Source organism: Barbus barbus (assembly GCF_936440315.1).
Source record: "Barbus barbus genome assembly, chromosome: 27".
Classification (NCBI taxonomy): domain Eukaryota; kingdom Metazoa; phylum Chordata; class Actinopteri; order Cypriniformes; family Cyprinidae; genus Barbus; species Barbus barbus.
The window spans coordinates 27,240,748-27,254,117 of record NC_136755.1 but is presented as its reverse complement, the minus strand read 5'-3'; the positions used below and the strand labels follow the sequence as shown (position 1 = coordinate 27,254,117).

At 38.4% G+C, this 13,370-nt stretch overlaps 1 protein-coding gene across 2 annotated transcripts in view; it reads left to right on the top strand.

Moving 5' to 3' along the window:
• col11a2 (collagen, type XI, alpha 2) overlaps positions 1-13,370 on the top strand; it is a 40,099-nt gene that overhangs the window by 24,193 nt on the left and 2,536 nt on the right. For both annotated transcript variants that reach the window (XM_079381126.1, XM_079381127.1), the window contains exons 16-64: positions 170-223; positions 427-480; positions 640-693; positions 923-976; positions 1,148-1,192; positions 1,324-1,377; positions 1,547-1,591; positions 1,812-1,865; positions 1,953-1,997; positions 2,178-2,231; positions 2,433-2,477; positions 2,709-2,762; positions 3,290-3,334; positions 3,454-3,507; positions 3,656-3,763; positions 3,981-4,034; positions 4,139-4,192; positions 4,402-4,446; positions 4,665-4,718; positions 4,887-4,931; positions 5,032-5,085; positions 5,173-5,226; positions 5,318-5,371; positions 5,517-5,714; positions 5,846-5,899; positions 6,684-6,791; positions 6,876-6,983; positions 7,073-7,126; positions 7,336-7,389; positions 7,501-7,608; positions 7,701-7,754; positions 7,878-7,931; positions 8,072-8,125; positions 8,230-8,283; positions 8,410-8,517; positions 8,601-8,654; positions 8,809-8,862; positions 8,964-9,017; positions 9,231-9,284; positions 9,374-9,481; positions 9,569-9,622; positions 10,191-10,352; positions 11,012-11,065; positions 11,309-11,344; positions 11,514-11,567; positions 11,734-12,007; positions 12,099-12,211; positions 12,321-12,389; positions 12,874-13,110. In XM_079381126.1, coding sequence (XP_079237252.1) covers positions 170-223; positions 427-480; positions 640-693; positions 923-976; positions 1,148-1,192; positions 1,324-1,377; positions 1,547-1,591; positions 1,812-1,865; positions 1,953-1,997; positions 2,178-2,231; positions 2,433-2,477; positions 2,709-2,762; positions 3,290-3,334; positions 3,454-3,507; positions 3,656-3,763; positions 3,981-4,034; positions 4,139-4,192; positions 4,402-4,446; positions 4,665-4,718; positions 4,887-4,931; positions 5,032-5,085; positions 5,173-5,226; positions 5,318-5,371; positions 5,517-5,714; positions 5,846-5,899; positions 6,684-6,791; positions 6,876-6,983; positions 7,073-7,126; positions 7,336-7,389; positions 7,501-7,608; positions 7,701-7,754; positions 7,878-7,931; positions 8,072-8,125; positions 8,230-8,283; positions 8,410-8,517; positions 8,601-8,654; positions 8,809-8,862; positions 8,964-9,017; positions 9,231-9,284; positions 9,374-9,481; positions 9,569-9,622; positions 10,191-10,352; positions 11,012-11,065; positions 11,309-11,344; positions 11,514-11,567; positions 11,734-12,007; positions 12,099-12,211; positions 12,321-12,389; positions 12,874-13,110 — 3,618 coding nt within the window. The remainder of the gene's footprint in view (positions 1-169; positions 224-426; positions 481-639; positions 694-922; positions 977-1,147; positions 1,193-1,323; positions 1,378-1,546; positions 1,592-1,811; positions 1,866-1,952; positions 1,998-2,177; positions 2,232-2,432; positions 2,478-2,708; positions 2,763-3,289; positions 3,335-3,453; positions 3,508-3,655; positions 3,764-3,980; positions 4,035-4,138; positions 4,193-4,401; positions 4,447-4,664; positions 4,719-4,886; positions 4,932-5,031; positions 5,086-5,172; positions 5,227-5,317; positions 5,372-5,516; positions 5,715-5,845; positions 5,900-6,683; positions 6,792-6,875; positions 6,984-7,072; positions 7,127-7,335; positions 7,390-7,500; positions 7,609-7,700; positions 7,755-7,877; positions 7,932-8,071; positions 8,126-8,229; positions 8,284-8,409; positions 8,518-8,600; positions 8,655-8,808; positions 8,863-8,963; positions 9,018-9,230; positions 9,285-9,373; positions 9,482-9,568; positions 9,623-10,190; positions 10,353-11,011; positions 11,066-11,308; positions 11,345-11,513; positions 11,568-11,733; positions 12,008-12,098; positions 12,212-12,320; positions 12,390-12,873; positions 13,111-13,370) is intronic.

Genomic DNA, 13,370 nt, shown 5'->3' with positions numbered 1-13,370 from the left:
AAGTCCTTCATTTGTGTTTTTGTGACATTCTAATTCTTAGCCATGCCTCAAGAACACTAGCAGGACAATGAGCCATTCTGAGGTGCTCTGGCATTCAGAATGTATAAATATCTTGGATATAAAGAGACAGCCTTCTAATTTATCATGCATCCCTATTGTGTTTTTGCAGGGCCCCAGAGGTCCTCAAGGGTTGTCTGGTCCTCCTGGTAAATCTGGTCGGAGGGTGAGTCCACTACAGTGCTCATGACTAATGAAAAACAAAACATGCAGGTTTGCTTTGACACAGGCCTTATTTATGGGCCAGAACACCCTAGCAACCACATATCAATCATTCAGAACACCTTAGCAACCGCATCCTAGCATCTTGGTGGCGTTTCCCTCAAGAAATGGAATAATATAGTTGCTCATGTTTGATATTTCCTGCAGGGTCGTGCTGGTGCAGATGGAGCCAGAGGGATGCCAGGAGAGACTGGAATTAAGGTCGGACATCTTAACCATTTTTTGTTAAAGTTATCTTCTGTGTGTGATTCATTTGTGTATTTTTGTTATTCCAGCTCATAGAAATGACTTTGACCTCGAGTCTATTGAGCAGCGTCTGTGGTTTGTAAAGTCATGTTTGTGTATGTTTTTCTGTATTAGGGCGACCGTGGCTTTGATGGCCTTCCTGGTTTGCCTGGTGACAAGGGTTATCGTGTAAGTGCTGACATTTTAGCATAGTTGTTAATGTTCATAAGCCCTGTTTCAAAACATAGTGAGCTTTTAAGGCAGTGTAATTACAGATACCTTTTTTGGCCAAAATCGAATGCATCTTCCAGTGTGTACACAGTAGACAGCAGGGGTTTCGCTGGATTTTGGAACATAGCTATAAGTTGCATAATAATATTAAAATGTTTAATTTATTTTTTTTTCTGATTTTTTTAAGGGTCAAACTGGAGGCATGGGACCCTTAGGACCCCCCGGAGAGGATGGGGAAAGGGTACTTCTCAAGGATTTTGTACTGTTACAGTAAATTAACAATAGCGAATATGATGTGTGTTGCCTGAACATCCTTGTGATCTTTGTTGATCGTTTTTTCCTTGAATATCTATCATCATCTTTATAAAGCATAAAAAAGTGAACTTTTTCTAATTGGCTTGATAATTGTCAGGGAGACGATGGAGACATTGGACCAAGAGGTCTTCCCGGTGAACCGGTGGGTGTTTCTGTTTTTCACACATGACAGTGTATTTGATAGTACTGACCTGTATAAATTGGTTTTGTTGTCCAATTTAAAATCTGTAAGGCTACTTAGATTCTTTGATGAACCTCTTTCTTGTTCAATAGGGGCCCCGTGGGTTGCTGGGGCCTAAAGGGCCTTCTGGTCTTCCTGGACCTCCTGTGAGTATTCATTGAAAACTCAACCGCAAATACTGCATATTTTACTTTTAGATAATTTTTTTTTTTTTGCACAGCAACTTCCATAGAAATGGAAGATTTGAAAAAGAAATATTTGTATAGGGATGTCCAGATCTTTCTTTAATTTCTCTTTATTATCTGCATCTGCCAGGGTGTTCGTGGAAATGATGGTCCACATGGTCCAAAAGGAAACTTGGTCAGTAAATTCTTTGACATTCATTGACTCAAATTCTTTGAGTTCTTTAACATTACCCTAATGCACTCTGACTACTCTGTGCACGCTCTTGAACAGTGTAAAAATATGCAAAAATTGGCACATGTGTGCAATAGGTTAAATATTCATAATAACAGCAATCAGAAAACGTAACAGAAAAAAATAAACAGTATATGTCCTCATTCTCTTTGTCTTTTTTAAGGGGCCTCAAGGAGAGCCTGGTCCTCCAGGACAGCAGGGGGCTCCAGGAACACAGGTGAACAATGAGTCTATTACAAATGAATGTCAAATGTACAAAATCATAGTGAAGTATATTAAATATTATTGTTTTTCTGTGTCATAGGGAATGTCAGGTCCACAGGGTGCTATTGGACCACCAGGAGACAAAGTGAGTGTTTTTATAATTGTGGAACACAAAGCTATAATTATCAATAATCAATGAAGTGCTTTACAGAACTACTACTCTGAAGTCTGCATTTGGAAAGAAAAATGACACACTTGCATGTCCAGTCTTATTCTGAGATCAAGTATTGAAGTATGCATTTGTAATGACATTTTCTTCTTAAAGGGTCCCACAGGAAAGCCTGGTCTACCAGGAATGCCCGGAGCTGACGGTCCTCCGGTGAGTGCTAGATGTGGTTTTCTCACATTCAAAATAAGCCTGTTGGTTTGGTGTTTTAACGTCTTTTAGTTTATGTGAATGAATCATTTTAGACCAATTGTCAGTTTATTTAATAAGGCAAAACAAAAGGGTTACAGAAGACTGTTTGTGGTTATGTACCTGTGGTAAAGAATAAAGAATATGCTGTTTGTGTTTAAACAGGGTCATCCTGGAAAGGAAGGCCCTGGTGGAACCAAAGGAAATCAGGTGAGGCCATATGAGAATGCTAAGTAGAATTCTCTATATAACTTCATAAATTAAATATCATTTGTGTCAAAACTATTTGTATGCTTCTGCATTTGTGCACTTTTGTAATCAGCAATGACATTTGTCTACAGAACAAATATATGTGTATGCATATCTTGGTTAGATATATAGACAGACATTTTCAGGGCAGACATGTTCATAAGTTCATTTATTTTTCTTGTTCATATTTAGGGTCCTAATGGTCCTCAGGGGTCTATTGGCTATCCTGGCCCTCGAGGAATTAAGGTAAAATATATATCTTCTTTAATTAGTTTGTATGCAGATAGCTTTTGTTTTGATCATTTTGCAAATGGACATTAAATCTGTGCAAGTATTATGGAGGTCAATCTTTAAAAACCCTTTTATCACCCTGTCAAATATTTATTTTTTTTGCAATATTTTTATTAAACAGACTGTAAAATGACAATATGTGCATGCCATACAATATAAACAACACAACCTGTAATTTTCTTTTTTAACAGGTATAGTGAAAAATGAATAAAATTATACAAGAAACCAGGACAACACTCTTAACCTATCCACACTTTGTAAAATGAGTTAACAGAGTCTCTAATGGTGTGTTTAATTTTTTCTAGGTGTAGAAAGGACATTAAGTCCTTCAGCCAGGAAAAGTCACAAGGGTACCATAAGGCCCTGTCTGTGTCATTTTCATATGCAGTTCTGTCTATGGAGATTTTTATATATTGGTAATGGCTGCTGATAGTTAATATCTGCTTTAAGATTAAGATAACAGACTAAATGTTTTATGACAGGGAGCTCAAGGTATCCGGGGACTGAAGGGCCATAAGGGAGAGAAGGTGAGTGTTTTTGCTTCAAAGCATCAAGTTTAAACATAAACCCAAACCATTTTGTGCTACAGTTTTATATGTAGCAATCAGTGCTAAATAATATTTTATTTTTTTTACTTTACTTTCAGGGAGAGGACGGATTTCCTGGAATCAAAGGAGACTTTGGTTTGAAGGGAGAGAGGGTATGTCTCATATTTCAAATCATCGGTGGATAGAAGCTCATCCATTAATGTGATTTAGCACAAATGTAAAACGATAGTAAATGGTACTAAAGCACTTGACGTTATTGACCCATTTCAACTGCCCATTGAGTTTGTTGTGCACCATCAGGGAGAGGTGGGAGTGCCTGGCCCAAGAGGAGAGGACGGTCCTGAGGGGCCGAAGGGTCGCTTCGGTCCCCCTGGTGAAATCGGTCCTATTGGCCTGGTGGGAGAGAAGGTTAGTTCGATTATGCAAAATGAGTCATGATTTCTAATTTGTTCCATTATATATATAAGCTACATTTTGCATTGCCATTAATATTGACAGTAAGCTGTAATGAATAAAATGTTGTGTTTGTTATATTAAATTTATATTTCTGAATATAAAACTAATTAATATATTTTAGTTGCTGGTCTAAAGATGTATTAAATCTTACAAAATTATGCCAATCCAGGGTAAACTTGGTGTGCCTGGACTTCCTGGATATCCCGGAAGGCAAGGAATTAAGGTAAACCAGAAATAATATAGTTTATGATGCATCATAAGATACAAAGCCAAGTGTTTAATCAAATTTAATGCATTTTTAAATCAATGTAATGCTTGAATTTTTAGGGCTCCCTGGGTTTCCCTGGATTCCCTGGTTCAAATGGCGAGAAAGGCGGAAGGGTAAGAATTTTCAGACTAAATTAGACTAAAATTCAACAATTACAGTAGAAGCATTTATAGGTCACAGGGATGTCAATGCAAGGTCTTCATCAAAGGTCAAAGTTGAGTAAAGTCCTTCATTCACATTAAAAATTGAAATAGCCCCACATAGACTAAGTTCCTTTATTTTGAAAATCTGAAATATTCTGAACTGATTTTTCTCTTTCCAGGGTTTGATTGGAAAACCTGGACCAAGAGGACAGAGAGGGCCGACAGTAAGGGCCTGTTTTAATTCATCATCTCATCTCTCATCTTATTCTCTTCCACTTTTTTAAACAAACACTTTTTGCTTTCATTTGATTTGAAATGGTCTGATTTGTTTTGTAGATTAAAATTGCGAGTTTTGATTCAAGCAGAGGACAGATTTCAAATCAGTTGACTTGTAAAGCAATGCGCAATTATTTTCTAAGACAAAAAAATAAAATCTTTTTAGGGTCCCAGAGGGCAGAGAGGACCCCGTGGGGCAACAGGAAAAGCAGGTGCTAAGGTATGAGATTCATTTCAATTTATTTTTGGTTTTATTGCTATTTTTAGATTTATTTTGTCAATTGTTGTCAATTTAGTGGACATTTTTTGAGGACCTGCTCAAATAATTTTTTTAGTTTTTCAACAATGACAATAAAGATCAATCAATTTCTACCTTCTGATGTTTTAGGGCGGATCCGGCAGTGACGGGCCTTCTGGACCACCTGGGGAGAGAGTATGTTTATTTCAGAACTTTATTTTATTTATTTAAAATATTTCAGTCTAGATTTTTGCTTCAGATTTAATTTATTTATAATGTTTCTGTATATTTTCAGGGACTAACTGGACCTCAAGGTCCAAATGGATTCCCTGGGCCGAAGGGACCTCCTGTAAGCAACAGTTTATTAGTTTGATCTGATGCTTAAAAACTTTCATTTTTCTCCATTGCTTATTGATATGTCAATTGATTTTTGAAGGGACCTCCAGGGAAAGATGGAATGCCTGGACACCCTGGACAAAGAGGCGAAGTTGTATGTATCTTTCATTTTTATCATCTAAAGTACAAAATTCACTCTGATCAAAGTTAAACAGCAACATATATTTTTCACATTGCAATCTTAGGGTTTCCAAGGCAAAACTGGACCACCTGGGCCACCAGGTGTTGTTGGACCACAGGTGAGTTTTGTGCTTTTATCAAGCAAAATTAGTTTCTTTCTCCAGAAATTGTTCATAAAATTCCTCAAAAATCAATAAATCTTTAAAATCTATTTAAAAATGTATGGAACTGTACAAGCTTTACTCAAGTCTAGTTCTTGTTTAGGGTCCCTCTGGTGAGACTGGTCCGATGGGTGAGCGTGGTCACCCAGGACCCCCAGGACCACCCGGTGAGCAAGGTCTTTCTGGGCCTTCTGGTAAAGAGGGAACCAAGGGAGATCCCGGTCCCTCCGGCGGCCCTGGTAAAGACGGACCCCCTGGACTGAGAGGATTCCCAGGAGAGAGAGGACTGCCAGGAACTCCAGTAATAAGTCTCACCCATTCTAGTGAATTTTATATTATAAAACCTTTTCTAATTATATTTTGTCAACCAACTTTAAAACTGCACATAAATGTTTTTGTACCTTACTGAGCTGTACCTTTGTGTTTTCATAGGGCACTGGAGGACTGAAAGGAAATGAAGGCCCTGCTGGACCACCCGGATCTGCTGTATGTTGCTCAAGTAGATACACTCTTAAAAATAAAGGTTCTTTATTGTTATTTATGGTTCCATCCAGAACCTTTAACATTCATAAAACATTTTTATTGCACAAAAGGTTTTTTATACTGCAAAAAGGTTCTCTAGATTATAAAAATGTCTCTCTTAAGAGCTGAAACGTTCTTGGGGTAACTCAGAATGGTTCTTCTATGGCATCACTGCAAAAACATCTTTTATTTTTAAGAGTATAGAGATATTAATTAGTGATTAGTGCCCCACTAACTTATGAATTCATATTGATATCGCTCATATTTCACACCAAAATAAAGAGGAAATATAAGAAATTATATTCTGCATAAAATAATAATTTGTCTTTTTAATGCCAATCAAGCATATCAAATCTTTATTTCTATATTTAATAATTTAATTGATTTATTTTAAATTAGCATAAATTAAAGGTAGCATAATAAATACAATACTGTAATGTATACTGTACTTACAATTGTACTTGTTTGCAATTGCAATTTGTATACTATTTAAATAATATTTACAATTTCAGTTTTTTTTGTTTTTTTACAAAATATGTTTTTCATAATGAGAACTCTGTTTTCACATTACAGTGGGTTAGAGAGAATAAATTATGTGCTTAATTGTTATGAAAATGATTTTTTTAATTTTAGGATGAAATAATAATGATAAATAATAATTCCCAGAGGATTATGATCTTATTCTTGAAGAATTAAGAAATTAAATGATGGTCTTTCAGAATGTTACCCTAACTGTATTTCTATGCAGGGATCACCTGGGGAGAGAGGAGCAGCTGGCACTGCAGGTCCTGTCGGCCCACCTGGACGACCTGGACCTCAGGGGCCACCTGGAGCTGCGGGAGAAAAAGGAGTGCCAGTAAGTGTCCACTCTAGGTTTGCACCTTATCTCTAATATGGATTTATATATAGGCCTATCAAATAAGATAATCCTGTTTTACAGGGAGAGAAAGGTCCAATTGGTCCAGCTGGTCGCGATGGCATCCAAGGCCCAGTTGGTCTCCCAGGCCCTGCTGGACCTCCAGGTACCGCTGGAGAGGACGGAGACAAGGTCAGCGACCTCTTCATATCTCAAACTCAAATCATCACAGTTATGTGGATGTTCTTGACAAATGTAAATTTGAATTGTTTTTTGTATAGGGTGAGGTTGGAGAGCCAGGACAAAAGGGAGCTAAAGGATCCAAGGGAGAACATGTGAGTAAATGAGCTTTCAGCCTGTAAAATCATAATGTTCAAGAAACAAATGTGAACTTCCTGTTTCAACAGAATGCTTCAACTAATACAAGTGTATTAAGCCATTTCAGTTGGTCTTAAAATTTGAAATTCTTGCATTATTAGATTTTGTTTTACTTATTTTGGTGGACATAATATCAATCTATAATCAATTATTTATATATTTACAGGGTCCTCCTGGTCCACTTGGGCCAATGGGTCCTGTTGGACAGCCCGGTGCAGCTGTAAGTGTGGTTTAATGCAAACAAACTGGATCACAAATTCATGCTACTATTCACAATTAGTTAAAAGGTTATATTGGCTTGTGATCGACCCCATTTCAAATATCTTCTCAGGGTGCAGATGGTGAGACAGGTGCAAGGGGTCAACAGGGGCCGTTTGGTGCTAAGGGAGATGAAGGGACAAGAGGGTTCCCAGGTCCTCCAGGCCCCATCGGACTGCAGGTACTGAATTCAAATTGTATTTTATTCGCTCATACCCTTTAAAATCTACATACTGGATGTCTTAGCTATTTGTACTTCATTCACATCTTTAGGGTTTGCCAGGCCCAGCTGGAGAAAAAGGAGAGACGGGAGATGGTGGTCCAATGGTGAGTCTGAATATTTTGATTTAAAGGTGCAATTGATGTGTATGATGCAACATATGATGTTTTAGCATTTTGAATATATGATGGCTGTATATCCTAAAGTTTTCTGGTTATGTATTTATATAGGGTCCTCCTGGTCCCCCGGGTCCACGTGGTCCAGCTGGTCCTAATGGTGCTGATGTAAGTACCTTCATTTGCACTATGATGACAGTTATTATTATGTTTTATGATCACTAAGCAATGACTCTCTGGAATACTTTATTCAGATCGTGGCATTCTGTGGTCAGTAAATTAGGCATTCTTTGTCCTTAATTTTTCAGGGTTCTCAAGGTCCTCCAGGAGGTTTGGGTAATCCAGGTCCCATAGGAGAGAAGGCAAATATAAAAGAGTTCAACTTTCCACATGGAGGATGACTTTTATTGACAAGATCAGCAAATCTGATTGATGGCACCTGACGTCTTTTTATTTGTATCGACAGGGTGAGCCTGGTGAATCCGGACCACCTGGTGTTGGTGGAGAGCCAGGAAAAATGGTGAGAATTTTAGTCAAAACTTTTTTTATTGTCCTCTGAACCTGTACAAAATGCTCACACTTATATTTATTTATTTAATAGATGTAAAATAGCTAACACCTTATTGGTTTGCTTATCTGATGGCAGGGCCCGAGAGGAGAGCGTGGTGAGAAGGGAGAAGCTGGGCACCCGGGCACCTCTGGTCCTCCTGGTGGAAAAGGACCTCATGGAGATGATGGACCCAAAGGAAACCCTGTATGTATTAAACATGACATAGCTTTGAAATTAGAAATAGGTCTATGTGTGACTCTTCAGCAGCCTATTTTTGTGTTTTCAAGGGTCCTGTTGGTTTCCCTGGTGATCCCGGTCCCCCTGGTGAAGTTGGACCACGAGTGAGTAGAGCTTTCATTTATATAGTTAAACATGATGCTTAAAGTCAACATGAAATTGAATTTGAGCCATTCTTCATACCTGTTCCTAGTCTTATTGTATATGATTAATCAGTGCAAGAAAAATGTTTGACTTACTTTCTGATCTTCTTTACAGGGCCAAGATGGTGCAAAGGGTGAAAGAGGAGAGGATGGAGAACAAGGAGAAGCTGTGAGTGATCATCCTCCTATTTATATAGTGCACATCTTCCTTATGCATACTTATAAGGTATTTTTCAAGATATACTGAGCTCTATTTTTGCATGGCTTTAGGGTTCACCTGGACCAACTGGTGAGAACGGACCACCTGGACCTCCAGGAAAGAGAGTAAGATCAACTTATTTTACAACAGACCAACATTACCACCATCATATGTTAATTTGTGAACTCTGTATTGTTGTATAACCATCATTGATGGTGTATTTCACTGTAACAGAGAGTAAGTTGTATTTACATGTTTGGTTTACAAAAAAAAAATAAAAATACAGGATCGAATAGAAAAATGCATATTTCTGGACATATTTAATGTTCATATTTCAGGGTCCTCCAGGCACAAGGGGACCGGAGGGTCGTCAGGGAGAGAAAGGAAGCAAGGTAAGACTATGCAAATTAAAGGAAGTACAGCTGCAACAAATAAGCAGGCTTTCTGTAGGTGTTTGTCCTCATGTAATATGTTTTTTTAGGGGGATTCAGGTGCCCTTGGCCCTCCAGGAAAGACCGGCCCCGTGGGGCCACAGGGTCAACCAGGAAAACCAGGAACTGAGGGTCTAAGAGGGTTGCCTGGAACAGTGGTATGATATTGGAATTGTGTTTTTTGTCTGTTTATTTAAACATTTATTTATCAAAATTATCTTCTGATAACTGATAACTTCATTTAGGGTGAGCAAGGTGCTCCAGGTGCTGCAGGCCAGAAGGGACCACCTGGACCAATGGTAAGAGGCTCTGTATTAGAGCATTCCAGCAAACTCACACCTTATGGAGGTGCAAGTTAGAGAAAAATACTTTGTAAAGAAGAGTATATCTGCACACTCCTTAACAATTTCATTATAACCAATATCTCTGCAACAAACCATTGTCAAGTTACAATTTCCTCAAAATGGAGAGCATCATAAATCGAGTCAACAATAGCTCACAGGTGAAACATAGTTACATCACAATCAGTATTCGATAATTAGTTAACAGTCTTGATCAATTAAAATAACAGACTGATCCATATATGACATTACATCTCCTAGACAAGCAAAAAAATTCTCAAAATACAGATCTCTGGATATGTTGTGTTGGTCTTTTGAGACGTTTTTGGTAATAATTGTGAGTGCATGTGCGGTTATATTCTTCTTTACTAAAAGACCTGCTGTATTATCAAATAAACAGTAATGGATTGAGTATTCAATTTACAAGTATTAATACCTGAAACACTTACTCTAAGAAGTGAACTATTATTACAGTTTCATGAGATATGTGTTGAATGACAAATTATTTTCCCCCCTCCTCTCACAGGGTCCTCCAGGTTTGCTAGGTCTTCGTGGTGACCCCGGTGCTAAGGGTGAGAAGGGACATCCAGGTATGCTTGGTCTGATTGGGCCTCTAGGAGAACAAGGAGAGAAGGGAGACAGAGGCATGCAGGGACCCCAGGGATCTTCAGGACCCAAGGGAGAAACGGTATGTGAAGTCTGGTCACGTCCTATGCACATCAAAATCAGACCACTGGCAAATATGCATTACCATTCAAAAGTTTGGGGTCAAATCAATTCTTTTATTCATTAAGGATGCATTAAATTGATCAGAGGTGACCATAAAGACATTAATAATGTTGCAAAAGATTACATTTCAAATTAATGATGAACTTTATGTCCATCAAATAATCCTGAGAAATAAAAATGTATCCTAGTTTCCACAAAAATCTAAAGCAGCACAACTATTTTCAACATTGATAATAATCAGACATGTTTCTTGAGCAGCAAATCAGAATATTATAATGATTTCTGAAGAATCATGTGACACTGAAGACTGGAGTAATGATGCTGAAAATACAGCTTTGTCACCACAGAAATAAAATACTTTTTTTCAAATATTATAACATGTAAAACTGTTATATTAAATCATAGACTATTTCCACAATATTACTGTTTTTACTGTATTTTTTAACAAATAAATTCAGGCCAGGTGAGCAGAAGAGACTTCTTTCAAAAACATTTAAAAATCTGTCCTACACCAAACTTCTGAACAATCGTATACAAGCAAAACTTTCCCAGTTTATATCCTGTTTCATATCATCAAAAATAATGCTTTTTTCCATTTCTTGATGTGTTTTATTTTAGGGTATGCCTGGAGGAACTGGTCCTCTTGGTCCTGCAGGTCCTGCTGGTATGCCTGTGAGTAAACGTTCAATGCCATTTCTCAATTTTATCAAGCTGTTTATCATACTAAATTCTTGTGGAGAAACATGTCTTAGGTACTTCAATGGCACGTATTCTTCACGGTTAATTCGTTGTTAAACGTTTATGAAATCTTGAAACTATGAGTACCTAACTTGAGCTCTGAAGCACCAAAATATCAATCATCTCCAAACACTGTTCTCTTGGATTAAAACTGAATGGATGTGATGTTTCTCACAGGGTCCGAGGGGTATCAAAGGAGCTAAAGGTGCCAGCGTGAGTAATCCTTGCGATGTCCTTCCTTAAATATTTGTACTTTACATAAAATGTGTTATGAGTGTGAAAAGCATCTCACGAGCCATGGAAAGGAAATGTACGACCTATACATAGGTCAGATTTACTGTTAAATGACACTAATATTGTATGTCTTCTCTCTGTGGTACAGGGTGGAGCTGGTCCTAAAGGAGAAAAGGGTGTACAAGGACCACCAGGACCTCCTGTGAGTTGTATCTGTTATCTACAGTACAAATGTTGCACAACCATCATTTGGCAGTGAAATATCTTCTGTTGAAAACACAATAATTTAAGACAAAAATAAAAGGAGATCAGCATATCCCAGAGACCCTGTATGCATGGAATGCAGCTAACTTCTCCTTTTGCTTTAGGGACCCCCTGGCGATGTCATCCAGCCGCTGCCCATTCAGTTCCCTAAGAAGTCCAAGCGCTCCATCGACGGCAGTAAGATGCTCTCTGACACTGAGGCTGCCGACGCCACGGGCACAGCGTTCCTGACCGGTAATGAGGGCATGGAGGAGATCTTCGGCTCGCTCAATTCCCTGCGCCAGGAGATCGAGAGCATGCGCTTCCCGCTGGGAACACAGGAAAGCCCAGCCCGCACCTGCCAGGACCTCCACCTCAGCCAACCAGATCTGAAAGACGGTACGATCGTCATGGTTACTAGGTGATTGACACATTCCGTAACCAACGGTGAGCCATTTTGCATTTGAAACATTCTTATTCTTTTATTCAGGAGAGTACTGGATTGATCCAAATCAGGGCTGCGCTCGCGACTCTTTCAAGGTTTACTGTAACTTCACTGCTGGTGGAGAGACGTGCTTGTATCCCAGCAAAGCTGTGGAAAATGTAAGAACTTGCTGTCATTCACTTTTATTTGTATATATTTTACTGCAACATCCTTAGACTTCTGAAATCTGGATTGGTCTGAATTTACGAGCCCCAAATTCTGCCATAGGTGAAGATGAACACTTGGCCGAAGGAGAAGCCTGGGTCCTGGTTTAGTCAGTTTGCAAAGGGCAGCAAGGTGAGGTTATCGCCTCAAAACTCATCTCTTCAATCCATATGTTTACTTTAGCCAAGTAATGTACATAAATGAACCAAAAGCTCTTTATTGAATTTATACTTCACCCATTATACTGTCATCATTTACACAAAAGAAGATATTTTGAGGAGTGTGTGTAACCAAACAGTTTCTTCTCCCCATTGACTTGACTTAAATACAATGGAAGTCAATGGGGACCAGCAAGTGTCTGATTACCCACATTCTTCAAAATATCTTAGCTCATAGCTCAAACAGGTTTGGAATGACTTGATTTAAACAGAATTTAAATTTTTGCGTGAACTATCCATTTAAAGCCCGTTCACATTGAGAGTGATTTGCAGTGACAGTGCACCCAGAACTCGTTCATTTTTAATGAATTCAGTGTGAATGTTATTTAGATCAAATATTACAGTGTCAAATTCATTATATTGTGAATCATGATTTAATGTTGTCGTTTTTGCTGTAGTTTTCATATGTTGACCTGAGTGGAGAGCCCGTGGGTATTGTCCAGCTGGGATTCCTGCGGTTGCTCAGCGTTCAGGCTCGTCAAAACCTTACCTACCACTGCCAGCGGTCAGTGGCCTGGACGGACCTCACCACCGACAGCAGCTACCAGAGGGCGCTACACTTCCAGGGTGCCAACGATGAAGAGCTCAGCTACGAGGAAAGTCCTTACATCAAAGCCCTCATCGACGGCTGCTCTGTAAGTTACCTCATCCTGATTAAAAACGAACAGACGAGAGATTGCAATATATTTGTATGCTAAATATAAGCTAGCATAATTTCACTGTGTAATAAGCATTTTAAATCATGAAAATAGTATGCTTTTTTTTCTTTAGATTCATATTAAATGTGCATTAAATTACAATTATTTAATGTAACTTTTTTAACATTTGTGGTCGGTAAGATTAATGTTTTTTTTAAGTCTCTTCTGCTCAACAAGGCTGCAGTTATTTGATAACA